Genomic DNA, 17,924 nt, shown 5'->3' with positions numbered 1-17,924 from the left:
CGGTTTTATTTATTATAAAGCAAAGATTTTTACTACTAAATCTAAGACCTTCCATGCTAATTAAAATTGATTGTCCATTTTGTTATTTACTTTTAGAGTATAAGTCTGTTTTGTAAAAAAAAAAAAAACCAAAAACCTTTTGAGTTTTAACTAACGAGTTTTTGAAACAAATTTTATATGAAATTGGCAATTATTTTCTTTAATTGAATGGTAAAAATGATCATTTTATTATTTTTTTTCTACTAAATTGGCTAGAACGATCCAATTTTCAGAATACTACAAGTTTAAAACACGTGTAATATGCGGATAGCATCCATGTATATATGAATATATTTAGTATTATGTATAAGTAATATGCGAGTAAGAGAAGATAAAAAAATGATGAGATACCGAAAGTTTGTATGATGTATAATTAATTCTAATTAGAAAATAATGTAAAAATTTTGACACTACAAATTTTTATCAAAATCAAACTTTTAAAATGTATCAACGCGAAAAGTAAAAGAAATAGCAGAAGCGGCATAACAATCAGGTGCAATAATTTAATCTAAAAAATTTATCTATAAACAACATTTAATGTATGAAATCATATTTTGCTGAAGAACGAATTTTTCATAATGTAGTGAGCGTAGAAGCTAACAAAAAAAAAGAGTAAATTATTCACCACGTATGAAGCATACTTTTGCGTAAAGTTCGTGAGAGAAGAGCTTGTCAATTCGTTCATTCACGATGACTGGAAATAAAATAGTGGTGAATCTAGAACATCAAACTTTCACTGCTGCTGATTTTCACAAATTTGTTAAGATGATGGCTCAATTCACCAAACGAGCACTACAAAACCAAGTTCACAAGACCCATCGAGCTGCTTTTACCTACATTCCAGTGAAATTCCAGGACTCTTATTCACAAGTCACAACTACTTCATTAACAACCCTAAATTATCACAGTTGGTCCAGATCCGTTTGGATTTTCCTGAAATCAAAGAATAAAATTAAATTTGTAGATGGTACTCTCTTAAAATCCAATAAGGATGATGACACTTATGAAGCATGGGATTGGTCCATTTTCTTTGTCTTGTCATGGTTGCATGGCTCACTGAGTTCTAAAATTCTGCAAAGCGTTCTTTGGTGTGGCATATGAGTTTTGGAAGGACCTAAAGCACAGGTTCTATGAGAATGATTTGTTTTGAATTGTTGAGCTGGAAGAAGATTTGTTCACCACAAAGTAAGATGAGTTGTCTACCACTTCTATTATAAAAAATTGAAAGCTATTTGGGAAGAATTAGATGAATTTTGACCTATACCCACTTGTCTTTGTGAAAGCACTTGTAGTTGTGGTTCGGATATAATGCACCATTATAGGCATCAGTCATATGTGATTCGATTTCTCAGAGTAATGACTAATATGTAAATGTACACTCTCAAATAATACTCGTGAAGTCTTCTAGATGTTACAATAGCTTTTTCTCTTCTTCTCCAACAAGAAAGACAACAAGTGCACAATATTGAGCCTAATTCTAAGGCATTAGTAAATTCTGTTGCCATTAATATTTTTGAGATAAAACCAAATGGTCAATGAAAATGTGAACTTTGAGCCGCACCCTCTAATATTCGTGGTCGAGGAAGGAAGCGTAGTGTATGTGGAAGAGGTAACAAAAGAGGTACATTCTGAGTGTGTTCATACTTTGACAAAACAAGACATTTGAAGACACTTGATACCATACACAAGACTTTTCACCACACATGCAACAAAATCAAGTTAAGGCAGTGAATCACGTTATGACTTCTATTAATATTATCAATGCTATAGAGAATGAAGAAGCCAGCATCACTCCTTCTCCTAAGAAGGATGAGAACTTCAATTTAGATAGCTTGTTTTCATCTAAGCAAAAGAAAGCACTAATAGCACTTTTTTAATAACATCAAGAACTTTTTAATAATGAAAATTCGACAATAATTCATGCACCATCAATAGATATATATCATATCCTTTTTTTTTCCACTCATGAAAATTCGACAACAATTCATGTGTGCTTGTGTTGATTTCAACCTTTTTATTTATAGAGTAAGTCTTTGACAGTTATTCTTCCTCTCCCATATTCTTCCTCCAACTTATTCTCTAAAATTCGCACCATGTTCTCTACTCTCAACTTGAAAGTCAAGTAAAAATTTTAGTGTTCAAGAAAAGTAACCTCTAGTCAACCTGTTTCCTACGCTGTTCATCTGTGTTTTCGACTTTACTTTCGTATCTCTTGCGATCGACCTAATTTGCAGTCAAAACTCATCTCAGTCGTGGAATCCATTTTTAATACCAATAAACATTGAAAAAGAATATATTGAAATTGAATGTAAGAAAATCATTCCACCTTCTATATAATTTCTTGATGTAAGAAAAAGTGAGACTAACTGAACTTTACTTGTTCACATCATAAATAGAAACACTCTTTCCAAAATATTTTAATATTTTCAATTCTTATTTATATTTTGTCAATTCCTATCAATTTACTCTTCAAAGAATTGTTAAAATGAATGAATAATGAATGGCAATCAGCATTTTTAACTGTCAGCATTACATTTTGCGTCCGCGGGTAAACAAATTTGGGACTTGGTAATGCTAATTTAATTAAATTTTAGAGCTAATCCGGACTTGACCTTGTACTACGAAAACGAGATGCTAGCTCGATTTATGCTAAAATTAAAATAGGTTACGAAGTAAAAGAGTACACATACATAATTTTTATTAAAGAAAAAAAAATGTTCAGATAGAAGTTGCGGATTATTTAGAGAAACAAGAAAGTAAGAGGGGGAGTTGGGAGTTGGGAGGGAGTAGTTGATCATTTGCTTCTTGGCTTGATTTTGACAAGGAGGGGATGCAACCTGTGGGTGGTAAGGCCGACTGTGTCAACATTCTCCTCCTCGCCTTGAGCCAGCTCCCATTCGAATTCCTGAACCAGTCTCCCAATTGACGAGCACGCTATCAGATTCGCCTGCAAAGCCCCTGCGCACACCCTCTTCCCCGCCCCAAATGCCATTGTCTTGTACAGATCCATGGTCTCATACTTCTCATCATCCAGAAACCTCTCCGGCATCCACTGCTCAGGATTTTCCCACAGTTCCTCGTCCATGTTACACCCGTATATGTTTATAGCAATCTGTTCAAATAACCCTACACTGTCATTACTCGCACTCACAATATACAAAGAATATTAAAGGATAGGATAGGATAAGACCTCGCTCCCAGCGGGAATGTGATATCCTCCTATTTGGGTATCTTCATCGACATGCCTCAGTGGGACAATGGGAGCTGGACTGTGCTTCCTCAGAGTTTCATGGAATACAGCCCCTAAATACGGCAGCTTAGCCAAATGGTCTTCTGTTACCCTCTCATTCCCGCATGCATCTCGGAGCTCCGAATATAATCGATCCTGCCATACAAAGACGAACAGGCCAGTGAGGCTATCTTATCTGCCAGAAATAACTAACCTGAATTAACCAACACAAGAAAGGCGAACAACCTGACGTGTTTTGTCTTTAGCAAGTTCATACATAGCCCATTCGGACGTAACTAATGTAGTATCCGAAGTCTCTATGATGGTCTCCCAAAGAAGCATCATAATTTGGTCTTCGGTTAGCTCCTTGGCTTCCGATAACAGGTAGTCAATGTAACAATTCACTTTCTGCAAGAAACAATCAAATTGGGGTGAAGCTCTGCACAGATTTTAAGTTAATATGTACACTAGAATACCTTACCTTTCCGGAAGCAATTCTCTTCTTCTGCTCATTGATCAATGCTTTCATAACTGCTTTCCTGCGGAAGCACATTCTCTGAATTTTTGTCTCCATGCTCCTATTTGGAATCCATCTCAAGTATGGGAAGAAATCTCGCCAATCAACCTCAATTGCACCCTCCATTATATCAACCACTAGAATTTGATACATGTCCTTCCTTGACATTTTATTTCCAAAATCATCCACATAAATGGATTCCACATCACTTCCTACACCCTGCGAATACCCCATGCTCATTTTTAAAACAACTATATTATTTTACTTGTTACAATACATACCATTTGTCAATCATAAAGTACAAACTCACTTGCTTCATTGCCAATCCAAAAAGTTGAGAAGAAAATATATCCCTAAAATTAATCGGGGAATCAGAGGAGTTCTTCACATGTTCATTAAACTGCCTAGACATGTTTTCCACCATTTCTTCTCTGTGGAGACGATGCCGCTTCTGAATAATTAGGGGAAAGATATATATTTCAGACACGCTCACATTCAAAAAGGAGAAAAAGATGCTGCCACTTAAACAGATAAAGTTGCCAGATAACCAACCTGTGCATTGGGTCCGAGAACATTTGCAAGAATAAGTTTTTTGACCATTTTGTGAAAGTCGTTGTAGTCACTTATAGCAACCATACATTTATTGGAAGTCAGAATTGTTAATGCATTCGACAGCTTCCTTGATGAAATCGATGAATATCTGGTAATCATGGCCTGAATTACAATAAAACAAGAAAAATTTTGGGGATGCCGTTATGAAAAAATAATTAACTAGTGTAGTGCAAAATAGCCAGAATTGGTCCTGATGTATAATATATTGATCAAGAGTAAACACCAGTAGTTAAAAAAAAAAAAAACAAAGGCTCTGGCATCACTCTCAGTTAATCCCAAGTAGGGTGTTCCATCTAATGCCTAAAAATTAGTACTTAACTTTTAAATATTAGAGCAAACACTTCCAAAGTATTGGTCCCAATTCCCAAAGTCATGCTATACATAGATAACTTTATTTAATTGAGACACTAGTCAAATTATTTAAAGAGGTTGTTTGTACTTTTGAAATAAATCAAATTAAAAATTACTTTTAAATAAATAAGAACATTAATAATTGAGTTCGGTAAATTAATTTTTAAAATTTTAAAAAATCATAATAAACATAAATAAGGAGAGCAAATTTAGATATTTACTATTATACCAAGTTATATTAGATTTTGTAAGTTTGATAATTATAAGTAAATTTTAAAAAGTTCTTCTTATGCTTTCAAAAGCCTTTATTTTACATATATAAGCTGTGGTGTATTTTTTTTAAAAACATACACAACTCTCCAAGAAAAAAAGAAAAGTTTCATCAGACCAAAGCTTGAAAGTATAACAACTTAGCATAAGGTCAGCCATCTATGCTTTTACTTCATAACATTTTTCTTTTTTATTGATTAATATGTGATGTTGGTACTCTCAGAACAAATTTCACACTTTTTTTAAATAAGAGAGTTCAACATAAAAATAGAGCAAGAACAACAAGAAACAAATAGAAAAGTCAAAAAAAAAAAGTAAAAGAAAAGATCACAAAACAATTCATCAACTATTTTTTTGCACTACTTCTTTTAGTGTACTCCTGATTTTGTACTTCTAATTCTGTACTCTAAACTTAGATGATTTTAAATACATGCGTAATTAAAATTGGAACTTGAAAGAGATAAAACTATCAATTTTAAATCTTCAGACTACAAACGATCGAAAAGTTGAATTAAAATAATAGTATATAATTATCTAATGAAGATATTTTTTGGTGACTTCAATTAAGACATATTACTATTAATATTAATATTAAAAAATTACTTATTAATCATAGTATTTAATGATTCAATAAAAAAAAAGATAATCCTAGCTTCGTGAGTCAGAGGTAGAGTCCACAGTTGAAACTAAAATTAGAAAGTAAAGTAATAAAATGGAGTGACCTCCTTAGCAAGATGGGCAGAGTTGAGAACGATAATGGTGGAAGCACCGGTCCTGATGGAATATATAGGACCATATTTTTGGGCAAACTGTACGAATGTCTTGTACGGCTTCTTATCCTTCAATTGCAGCAGATTACCAACAATCGGTAAACCCGGAACCACTGACATGCATCAAAACCACCCGATTTCAGTTCAGTTAAAGGTAGGTAAATAAATAATATAACGTCTACTGCAAAAGAATGGAACTAACCTGTTACTTTAGGAAGAGAAGTAGCAAGACCAACCACAAGTGAGGCAGCCGCGGGAGTGCGGCTACCGTTTAATAGGTAAAGAAAAAGGAAAAGCGAGACAGCAGCGACCGCAAGGGAGGCGGCAAAGGGCTGTGCCTGAATAAGGGCCAGAGTGTCCATTTGCATGCCCGGTGGATCTTGGAGCGGTGTTGAATTGCAGGGAACGAGAGGGTCAAAGAGATATATATATATCCAGAGATAGAAGCAGGTGATGACTTAGGACAGATAAAAAGTAAGAAGTTGTGACACAGACGGTCACAGTCACAAAACACAGACACAGAGGCCAAAGGGGTATCTCTCAACTTCCAAGGGCTTTTAGATTCCGTGCACCGTGCCTACTGATCCACTCACTTGTCGCCATCGCTTTTTATCATTTTCCATAAACTTTGCCCGTTTCCCGTAACTATAAGAAAAAAAGTTTTGTTTAGGTTATTTTTTGAACAAATACATAGTAAATAACGAAATATGTTATACATTTAAATTTTATATATCTTTTATAAGAAAAATTCAATTGATAATATACACACATGTTAACTACATATATCAAATATTCCTAAAAAATCGAACTAAATATATCAAATAAATTTAACATTTAGACAAAGATAATATAAATACTTATTTTATTAATATAACAATACATGATTAATCCATATATAAATTTTTTTATATTATCAGTTTATTAAAATTAAGTTTTTATTAAATACATTGGTAACATATTAACATAATAAAATATTTTTATGTAAACTCTCTTAATTAATATATTTAAAATAATATTTAATTTTCTCCTTTTCGGATTAAAACCTCTACTCAGATTACATTTATATACTAAAATGATCTTTAATATTCTAATTGCGTTATTAAAATTTTAGAGATTGTACTCGGTTATACTCAGTTTGGTTCTAAAATTTAAGGTCAAATTTAAATTAATGAGTAATTATCCAAATCAATAAATAAAGATTTTAAAAATAGACATGTTAGTTTTTAAAAAAATTAATAAAAAATATTTCTAAAATTTTATTCTAGTAAATAAGTCAAAATCTCAGTTCATTTTTTAATAGAATAATTATCTAGATCAGTCTCCAAAAATTTTAAAAATAGACACTTTAGTCCTAAAAAAAATTAATACACAAATCACTATCTAAAAAAAATTTTTATTATTATTGATTACACAATAATACTGTACTATAATTTTTTGTATTTTTTTTAAATAAAAGTAATGATAAATTTATTTATTAGATTCTTATGTATGTATTTATAATATCAAAAGTATATATTCACCCAATAATAATAATAATAATAATAATAATAATAATAATAATAATAATAATAATAATAATAATAATAATAATAATCAATAAAATTATTGGAGATTATTCTACAAAAAATTTAAGATTGAAATTATTTGATATTTTTGTATTTAATATAATCACAAGATGTCTTATTTTAAAAAACATGTTTATATTAAAACAAAATATTCTAATTTGGATTTCAAAGCATCATTATTCACTTTAGTTATTTCTAACGAAAAAGTGTATTAATATGCTAGTATCATACAGTAAAAGTAAAATAGACAGGGACCGTTATGTTTGACAGAGAAAAACATTGGAAATCGATCTGTGTATTAATTTTTTTAGACTAAAATGTCTGCTTTTAAAATTCTTGGAAACTGATTTGGGTAATTACTCTGTCAAAAATTAAATTGGGGACTGATTTGTCTACTGGAGTAAAATCTTGAGGATTGATATGTGTATTAATTCTTTTGGAAACTAAAATGTCTACTTTTTAAATCGTTGGAGGTTGATTTGGATAATTATTCTAAATTAACTTTTTAAATTTCTCACTTCAATTTCAAATGACTAAGACCTATTAGATCTTCTAGAAGCTTGTTTGACTCTCCAACATCCTCACAAAGATAACAATAATAAGTTTAATTTGAAAATTTTACAGTTTTAAGAGAAACAATCAACCTTTTCAAACTCTAATAAATCTTGATCATGTGAAACCTAGGCAAGGAATCTAAATTGTAATAGGTTAATATACCAAATCAACATGTCGTTAACAGAGATTGGCTCAATAGTTAACGTGACTTACAATTATAAATTTTAGGGTCCAACTTGAGTTTATTGAAATTTTAGGGGTCAAATTAAATGTGACTTCAAATTTCAGGGGTCAAATTGAATATTAATTTTATCGATTTCTCAGAAGAATATGCAAATAATATTTTGAAGAAATTTCAGATAAAACACTCAAAATCAGTTTTTACTCCGGTCGAAGAGAAGTTCAAATTGTTGAGAAAAGATAAAAGAGAGCAGTAAATTTCACATACCATAAAAGAATTTTTCGATATATCAAAGGTACTTTAAATGATGAAATTTATTATGAGAATATATACTAATGAAATAAAGCTTGTTGGCTACACTGATAGTAATTAGATCGGAGATATAGAAATAAGAAAAAGTACTTTAGGGTTTGTATTTCATTTTGGTTCTTGTGAAATTTCATGGTCGTCAAAGAAACAACCAGTAGTATACTCTCAAAGCAAAAGTAGAATATATAGCAGTAACAAGTTGTGCAACGCAAGCAGTTTGGCTAAGAAGAATTATTGAGGAATTGAACGAGAAACAAAGTACTCTAATGACGATATTTTGCAATAACAAGTCAGCTATTGCACTTTGTAAAAATCCAGTATTCTATGGAAGATCGAAGCATATTGATATTCGATTTAAAGGAGGCAATGTTGATTAAAAATTTTAAATCAACTTGCATGAACTAAAATCTTCATGAAATATAGTTAAAGAATTGAAGAAGCAAAGTTTGAATTGAAAACAGTAATCAATCTATTTATTAGAAGATGATAAAAATTTGAAGAATTACATAAAATGTTTAAGAGAGGTATTTGATTATTAAAAATAATGACAAAGCATGCAAACTCTACAAATTTTATGATCATTATTAATGTAGTCTTAATAATTAAGAAAAAGAAATTATTATTTTATTAAAAAGTTTAGTCTATATAAAGTCATACAAACTTTGTGTATTTGGTGTGTTTCAAATAATAAAAATCATGTTACGAGAATTGAGAGGTGCTCTTTTGTTTTATGAGTGTTAGTAAGTTTGAGAGATAAAAAATAATAGTATTATTTATGTGAGTGAGTGATTTTGCGGTTAATATAACGTGGGTATTATACTAACATGTCGTGTTAATTGGACAGATATATTTAAGAAACTCGATATAGTCCATTTAGGCATTTACTTACAGTTCAGTCGAACCTCATTTAAATTACAATGAGATTGCGCCACCAAAGGGAAAACAATAATAATAATGATAATAACAAATTAACAATAATATAGTGGAGGACAATGTTACTCATGGGTGTAGTGGAGTAGAGCCTTAGGAAAATGGAGAACATAGAGTGAAAGAAGCGAAGGGGTGGTGGTTGAATTCAATTGAAAGTGAAAGTGCAAGGGTCTGCAGCAAATCCAAGCCTGTTGTTTTTGGTATCATATATAACCCTCTGATTCCTCTGCTGGTAGTTCCCAACAATGGGTATGTCGTACTCATCGGAGAGGCTTGCTAGCGCCAGGCAGACACGGGAGGCATCCTCTTTCACCACGTACAGTATGCCACTGACGTCCACGTTCATGCTCACCTCCTCAAAGTACAATCTTATGCTGGGTATGTTCACTTCCTCATACCCGGTGAGATTGAAACACGTGTCCAATATAGAGAACCCGGGCGCCGACGGGTAATCCGAAAATTGTCTCAAGAACTCTGCCTTGACTGCTCTGTACATGGACGGAGCCAGTCTTGTGATCACCGTCCCAGAGTCAATGAGGGTCCCCTTCCCGAAACTGGAGGCCTGCAGCAGAGGCACACCACCAACACTGATGGTTGTGAGGTTGAGTATGTAGAAGCTGGAAAGCTGCGGATCAGAGAGCATCCTGGCGTAGGCAACATTCTTGAAGAGAGAAGAGGAGTCATTCCCCATGACGAGCGACCCCGAAGCTCCGGCGTCAGGCGAAGGCAGGCAGTATGAGAAGACTCCTCCCAAAGTGGAACTGGTTTGAGAGACGATGGAGAGGTGGCTCCTCCCCAGGCCCATAAGGCCCGATGCGAGTCCGAATAAGCCTTTGTTGTTCCTGCCGCAACCAAACACGAAATCGGTGATCCAAACCCCTCCGACGCTGAGGTGCTCTACTCCTAATTCTCCCGAGGTGTAGGAGCCATCCCCATAGTTAACGACATAGTCACAATTAGTTGCAGTTGCACATGCTCCCGGCGGAGCTGGAATTAGGGTGCGACAGGTTGTTGAATTGCAGAGAATGGATTGGTAGGAAGGGGAGCTTGAAGGCTGGAAGAGAGGGCCTTGCTGGTCATAGCAGGAGTCACATGGCTGGCACTGCACCCACGTCAAATCGCTTCCTGTGTCAACTATCATGCTCACATTCTGCCCACCCAACCCCAGAGTCACTACATAGTTAAGCGTTTCCAATTTCATGCCTGAGCTTATCGGAATCTCATTGTTTTTGTTTTCCTTGTCTGAGGCAGACGCACCCCGAATGCGGCTTTGAATTGCGCGGACACGAAGGTCATCCTGCCCCAACTGTTTCCGATGGCTCCTTTTCTCAGAGACAGAGGAACAGTGTCCTGTGTCCTTCATTTCCAGTATGATGGCACCTTTCACCTTTCCTGAGAATGAATTCAATTAGAACCTCATCCATTGCTAACTAAGCTTTCTTGGCTTGAAAGACTCCAAAGAAGGTGAGACTAGAGAGACCAGTAATGATGGATGTTTTGCTTTACCTTATTAATATTATACCTAATGTAATTTGTTATGTACTACTCTGGTACTCCGGTGCGTATATATATACTTTTAAACAAATACCAATACAACATACAATTCTTTCATTTTTGCATCCCAATAACAATAACGAATCATAAAAGCAAGTACCAAGCAGCATAGTGCAAGAAAAGAAAAGGAAAAAAAGGAAAGGAAATAATGAATTAACTATCAAAGAGATCTATCAAGCTCACTTGCTTCCGGTGGGTGGCAGCCAAGATTCTGTTCCCTCTGCGATTTTCGCATGTTCAAGTTAAAGGTCATCTCTTCAAAGGAGTGAACCTCATTTGCGAGTATGATGAGGTAAATACCAACAAGAGAGAGCAAGACAGGCAACGCGGTTGTTGCCTCCGCCATAGATACAATGCACTGGTTTGTGTGAGAGAGAGATTGTTTTAGTAAAGGCCTCACCTAATTATAATGGAGGCGAGGGTGAGATTCTGACTTGCGAGTGATGGATTTTGGCGTGAGAACAAAAGAGGAAAGGCTGGCTTTGAGACCCCACTTGTGCATGAGAAAATTATTGGAGTTTCACGTGCACATTTTGAGAACGCAAAACTGATGTGTTGTTGCTGATCCCGATCCCCTAGGGATTCTGATCCTCTTTGTAGCTTTAATCCAGATATAGTTTATATAGTACTTTTTTTGGTCGTATATAGTACTTAATTAAAATTGAAAGACTACTAATCTTCTGATTATTTTAATGGAAGATTTAATAGTGTGACTCCTCTGTTATATATCTTCGTCCATTTACAATCAGGGCGGAACTAAATATAACTTTAGGGAGGATAATTTTATAATAAAATAAGGTTAAAATAAAAATGGTAGAGAGTTAAACTAGAGAGGAATAAAAATTATAGAGAGTTAAACTAAAGAGGAGTGTTAGGGACTGTAAATTTTATGATTTGTAGTTATTAATTAATTATTATTGATATTTTTAATAATGTGAAATTTTATCTAATGATATGTGATTACTCACTTTTCTTTTGATAGTTAAGTGATAGTCAAATTTTATTAAAAATATTGATCCTAAACTTTTTTTTAAACTAAAATTTATATACAATTTATATAAAAAATTAAAATTTAGGAAGACTATTATCCATTTTTTTTTCCCATAGTGAGGCTCTGTCCGTCTTTACAAATTACAACTATTATTTGCATAATTTCATTTTTTGTGTAGTAATAATTCATGGGCAAACACTCATAAATAATTGAGAGGAGTGAATATTCATTTTGCCATTTTTTGTTTGATATTTATTTTTGTAAAATTAATTAGTGTTAACTTAGAATTGTAGACTGATCTTTTTTAATGAAAAAAGTATTTTGTTTTCATAAATAAAATATTTTTATTCAATTTTAAATTTATTTCGATATATCTTTTTTAAAAAAGTATTTCTATTAAAAAAACAAATAATTTATTTTTTTAAAAGCTAACAATATCTTATTTAAAAAAAATAAAAAATATTTGTAATACTTATTTTTTTTAAAAAGACTATCCAAATATAAAATAAATTTGTCTATTAAAAAAATGTTTTTAAAAGAATAAAAAATATTTTGTTTAAAAGTGAATATTTTTCTCTTAAGACGTTAATCAACTAATTTGTTTATGTAAGTGACAACTACAAATGATAGATTTTTCTTTATTTTTTTGTTATTTTTTCATATACATTGATAATTTGTTGTATAAAAATTAAGAAATATTATTGAATTTTAATTTTTTTTACTTATAAAAATTAACAGAGGATACACATATTAAAAAGAATCACATTATTAATTGTTGTTATTAATTTTATCTATATTTATTACTAATTATTTTAAAATGTTAAAATTTGAATCTTTGGTGTTATATTTACATGGTTGGTTGACATTAATATTGTCATTTGTTGTATATATTTTAAATAAAATATTGTATCAACCTTTTTATTATCTATTATTAAATAGGTTATGCACATTTTTTAATAATAATGAGTTTATATGAATTATAATAGTTAATTCAAATTGAGTACACTTCAAATTTAATATATTTTTTTGTGACTGAAATAAATTAAACAAAAAAAATAAAACAAATAAAATAAGGAACCGCTTAAATAGATAGACAGTTCCATTTAAGACTACTCTTAAACTCTTCTTAAAGTGAAAGAAGCTCCACATGCAAAAGTTGTAACTTCATCGCCATCTTTGCCATAGTATCTGCCACCGGGTTTGCATCTCTCATAATCAAACGAAAGTCAACACGCCAATTCCAATGCATGATATCTCTAATTTTGAGCACCAATGGATCAATAAACCCAAAACCATCTTGAGTAACAAGATTAAATGCTTACACACAATCCGTCTCACAAATAACATCTCGTTGACCCACATCCAAACTAAGAGATATCCTCTCCAAATAGCAAACAATTCTCCTTGATGAATACTATTACTCTCAATCATTCTCAAACACCCCCTTTGCCAACTCTCATTACAATCTCTAATAACACAAGCAAAACCAGCACTATCACCCGAACCAAAATAACTAGTATCACAATTAATCTTAAAAGTATAAATGGATGGGAGATTCCAAAAATCATTTAGAGTAGAGGGAATGGACATACGTTATAATTCAAAAATATTCCTAAACTCCTTTTCTGAAATTAATGCCAGACAAATCACTTTTTTCGGAGACCAAGTTTCATAAGGATTAAAGATGTCATTATTCCTTACTCGCCATATCCACCAAAGTCCCGAAAAGAACTTTAATGGATGTTCTCTGCTATGATACAAGAACCAGCTCTTCAAATCCAAAGGATGACAAGAAATATCCAACCTATGCCAGACAAGCTGAGCTTTTGGACAATTCCGAATGCAATATAAAACCGATTCCTGGCTAGAAAGACATCTTGGACACCTATCCGATGACGACATCCCTCTTCTAAAGCGAAAACTTGCAGTAGGAAGAGCCTCCTTAAGACACAACCAAGCCAAAAACTTATGCTTTTCCGAAACAAGCTGATGCCAAAGCCAAAGCCAATTTTCCCGCTCTTCCCAACCAAACAGCTGCTTACACAACCACAAGTAACCATTGCGTGAGTCATAGACTTTGGCAGCAGACCCACTCCAATACCAACCCACTTCCGGACCTGCTTGTTCATCTGGATTGTAAAAGAGAATATTACCTTTCAGATCTTGAGATAAAGGAGAATAAAGAGTATCCAAATGCCACCTACCAACTGACCAAATATCCTGTATCTGGAGATTCGAATCAGAAATGTGAACATAATCCATCTCATTAGATAACCGTCCTTCTCTTCTCCAGCTAGAAATCTAAAAATTCAGGTTCAAATCTTCAATACACCAAGCAAACCCATCCTTCAACACTTCCCAAGCCTTGCAAAGACATCTCCAAATGGGAGAGTCCTTGTTCTTAGGATAACTAAAATAGTCATATAGAGATGATCGGTATTTGGCATCTAATAATTGGACCCATAGCTTGTTTGGCTGCTGGAAAAAAGTCCAAACTAGCTTCCCAAGAAGAGCAATATTTACACAATAAAGATCTCTAATCCCCAAACCTCCATATTTTTTTGGAGTAACAAGTACCTTCCAACTAACAAGATTCAATCCTCTTCCATCAACTTGTTCTTTCTAAAGAAAATTCCTCATCATAGACTCCAATTTACTAATGATTCCTTTGAGAAAAATAGAGACCTGCATCTGGTACGTGGGAATAGCGGCGGCAATAGAATTAACCAAGCAGAGTCTACCAGCCCGATTGAGTAAACTCTCTTTCCAGCTTGCTAGCCTACTCCGAATCTTATCCAGGACACCATTGAAAGCTGAACGAGTCACCCTAGAATGGCTAAGGGTAACTCCAAGATACTGGCCCAAGTCCTGGATAAATCTGATAGAGGACACCCTAGTGAAAACTTCTGTCCTTGTTGCAGAGACATTCTTGGAGCAAAGCGCTTTAGACTTCTCCACATTAATCTTCATCCCAGATGCTTTGCAAAAAGTCTCTAAAATCAACATCACATTTTGTACTTGTCTCTTTGTAGCTTTACAGAATAGAAGCAAGTCATCCGCAAACATTAAGTGGGATATTCTTGGTCCCCCTCTAGAAATAGTAATTGGCTCCCACAAGCCCAAATCAACCTGATGACTAATCAAGTATGCCAATCGCTCCATACACAACACAAAAAGATAAGGTGACATAGGGTCTCCTTGTCTGAGACCTCGGCTAGGAGTAAAGCTATTCAGATGATTCTCATTCCAAAGAATAGATAAGGAATAAGCAGTAACACAATTCATAATCAAATTAAGTGTAGGAATAGGAAACCAAAGCTTTTAAGGGTATGAGCTAAAAACCTCCAGTCAACTCTGTCATAAACTTTCTCTATATCAATCTTAAAGGCCAGTGTGCCTTTTTTTGATTTAGTCTTCTTCATAAAGTGGAGGACTTCTTGAGCAATAATGATGTTGTCAGGAATTTCTCGTCCCGGAATAAATCCTCCTTGAAGCGGGTCAACAATCTCCGCAAGATGAGGACGAAGCCTATTAACAAGGACCTTCGTGATGATCTTGTAAACTACATTGCAGAGACTAATCGGCCTAAAATCTTTCATAGATACCGGTGATTCAACCTTTGGAATAAGAACCAGTAAAGTCTCCAACATTCTCGGATCAAGAGTAACACCGGAGAATGCCTGCTTAACCATATTCCAAACATCAAGACCAATGATCTCCCAATATTCTTTGAAGAAGAAAGCTTGAAACCCATCAGGACCTGGAGTTTTAAAAGAGTTCATGTGAAAAACAGCTGTTCTGACTTTCTCCATAGTAACTGGTGCCGTAAGATTATTGTAAGCTTCCTCATTAAGAGAAGGAAGAGGCACATCACCAAGGCAACTCAAATCAACATCATATAAATGACAGAATAAGCTTTTATAGAAAGACTCTGCTTCTTGACTCAAAACCTCTGGATCAGTTTCCCACATTCCATCCTTGAGAAAAAGACTATGAATCTTATTATACGTCCTTCGCGTAAGAGTTTGAATATGAAAGAATTTTGTATTCCTATCCCCAAACCTTACCTACTGCTCTCTGGACTTTTGGAACCATAGGAGCTCTTCTTGCACTAGAGTATTATTATAATCATCAAGCAACTGTTGCTCTTTTTGACGCAAATAAATACTATCCACCACTTCCAAACGCTTTTGTAAATAATTAATCTACTGCTCTAATTCACATTTCTTAACAAAAAATGTTACCAAATACCTTCGAGTTAAACTCTAGTGAATTCTTCTGTACTTCCGAAAGCTTACCATGAATCCCTCTATTACCAGACCACCATGACTGGTTCACAATATCCCTATACCTAGGATGACTAGCCCAAGCAACAACAAATCGAAAATGTCGATTCTCTTTAGGCTGAGGATGACCTTTACAACGCACCAGAATATGGCAATGATTAGACTGAAACATATTTAAAACTTTGGCATAAGTCTCTGGAAAGATAGATAACCAACTATTATTTAAACAGACTCGATCAAGCTTTTTTGCCACATCAACATAAATTTTCACCCTCCTGTACCAAGAAAATTGCCTCCTAATAGTTTTCAGATCAAACAAACCACTATCCCCTAACGAAGTAGCAAACATGTCTGCTCTTTGATGAAAAAATTGACAGCCCTTAGATTCATGAGAAAATTTGACTTCATTAAAATCACCAAGAACAATCCAAGGTCCTTGAAAAATCATGGACTGTGCAACAAGATAATCCCAAAGGAGAACCCTTTTATTAAATTGAGGACTGCCATAAATACCACTACACCTCCAAATTAAATTATCAAAGTGAACCTCAACAGTAACACCCTGATCAAAAGCATCAATGAACTTACAACAAACACCCTTCATAGAGGAGAGAAACCAAATACCTCCCTTATGCCCCTCTGCTTCTACTATACCAACAGAGTGATACCCCAACCTTTCCCTAAATAATTTTAAATGCTGAAAAGGAGAGTAAGTTTCAACCACAATAAAGAAAACAGGTCTAAATTTTATAACAAGTTCCTTACAATGCACCCGGGCTAAATTATTAGGAACACCCCTAATATTCCAAATAATCATATTTAAACTATCCATAAATAACAAGGACAGAATAAATAAGAACATAAACTCTAAACAGAATCACTAACCTCAATAGGTGGTTTGTCCTGTGGTACTGGCACACTCTGATCCTCAATAATTGCCACATTCGGACCCCCTGACACTGCACCTGCCATGCTTCCATCTACTAAGGTTTCCTCCATTGTGCCACAATTTTTATCAACTGGCGAGTTCTGTAGGGAGGAAGGCCAAGGACGCTTCCGTAGAGAAATTCCACGACGTGCAGGAGTTTTGCGCGATGGAGATGGTGTAATTTCATATTTTTCTCGCTTCCCCATCCTAATGCCAATTGATTTGCCTTCATCACCATGCAAATTGGGCCTTGGAACCCTTCTCGAACCATACTTGTGCTGGTTTCCATCTTGGTCCTTCGAACCTGATGACTGGCCCACTGTAAATTTTTTCTTACGCAACACTTGTTGCCAGCCCTCTCCATCATCCATGCATGCCTCATTAACATGACCATCAGGCACGTGAGGAGCTAATAATTCCGTAACCACATCCTTCCCTTTAACAACTCCTAATTTCTCACCTAAATTACGAGGATTCTCACCAAATCACGAGCTTCTGACTCAGCCTCTTTTTGAATCTCATGATTGTTGTGTGGCACTAGTGTCGGGGCTTCATTATTTTTTCCATCACCAAAGAAATTTCCGTTTCCTTCCAAGGACTCCTTCTCCATGCACAACGATTTATCATGCCCATACCGTGCACAAGTAGCACAAATCAACTATAAACTCTCGTACTCCACTTCATAAGTCACACCCTTCACTATAATATATTTGATTACAGGCAACTTAAGATTAATTTGAACACAAGTTCAGGCATATTTTTCTCTTTTTGCAAGCTTAGTGGCTAAATCTACTTTCATCGGAAGCAATTCGCAACATTGCTTGTTCCTGGTAGCAC

General features: G+C 34.1%; 2 protein-coding genes across 2 annotated transcripts; both read right to left on the bottom strand.

The window, feature by feature from the left end:
* Nucleotides 1–2,712: 2,712 nt before the first annotated feature.
* Nucleotides 2,713–6,411, bottom strand: LOC112703820 (ent-kaurene oxidase). Its single transcript, XM_025755438.3, has 8 exons — nt 5,991–6,411; nt 5,741–5,901; nt 4,338–4,499; nt 4,096–4,236; nt 3,750–4,004; nt 3,515–3,676; nt 3,230–3,424; nt 2,713–3,151 (listed from the first exon to the last, which is right to left on the bottom strand). Exons 1-8 carry the CDS (start codon nt 6,154–6,156, stop codon nt 2,834–2,836), a joined length of 1,560 nt encoding a protein of 519 aa, XP_025611223.1. The 5' UTR covers nt 6,157–6,411; the 3' UTR covers nt 2,713–2,833.
* A 2,836-nt stretch (nt 6,412–9,247) lies between these two features.
* LOC112703819 (aspartyl protease family protein At5g10770-like) lies at nt 9,248–11,467 on the bottom strand. The gene is made up of 2 exons (XM_025755437.3): nt 11,066–11,467; nt 9,248–10,720 (listed from the first exon to the last, which is right to left on the bottom strand). The coding sequence occupies exons 1-2, from the start codon at nt 11,226–11,228 to the stop codon at nt 9,474–9,476; spliced, it is 1,410 nt and encodes a 469-aa protein (XP_025611222.1). The 5' UTR covers nt 11,229–11,467; the 3' UTR covers nt 9,248–9,473.
* Between the last annotated feature and the right edge of the window lie 6,457 nt (nt 11,468–17,924).

This window comes from Arachis hypogaea, chromosome 7 (assembly GCF_003086295.3).
Source record: "Arachis hypogaea cultivar Tifrunner chromosome 7, arahy.Tifrunner.gnm2.J5K5, whole genome shotgun sequence".
NCBI lineage: Eukaryota > Viridiplantae > Streptophyta > Magnoliopsida > Fabales > Fabaceae > Arachis > Arachis hypogaea.
This window is presented reverse-complemented; position numbering and strand designations above follow the sequence as displayed.

What these genes read in the sequence shown, in the direction of transcription:
- LOC112703819 (XM_025755437.3), bottom strand. Translation starts at nt 11,228, where the DNA reads ATGGCGGAGGCAACAACCGCGTTGCCTGTCTTGCTCTCTCTTGTTGGT. An exon ending in CTGCCACCCACCGGAAGCAA is followed by an intron (nt 10,721 to 11,065) that starts GTGAGCTTGATA and finishes ATTCATTCTCAG; the next exon opens with GAAAGGTGAAAGGTGCCATC.
- LOC112703820 (XM_025755438.3), bottom strand. Translation starts at nt 6,156, where the DNA reads ATGCAAATGGACACTCTGGCCCTTATTCAGGCACAGCCCTTTGCCGCC. An exon ending in AGAGAATTGCTTCCGGAAAG is followed by an intron (nt 3,677 to 3,749) that starts GTAAGGTATTCT and finishes TGTTTCTTGCAG; the next exon opens with AAAGTGAATTGTTACATTGA. An exon ending in ACATTCCCGCTGGGAGCGAG is followed by an intron (nt 3,152 to 3,229) that starts GTCTTATCCTAT and finishes TTATTTGAACAG; the next exon opens with ATTGCTATAAACATATACGG.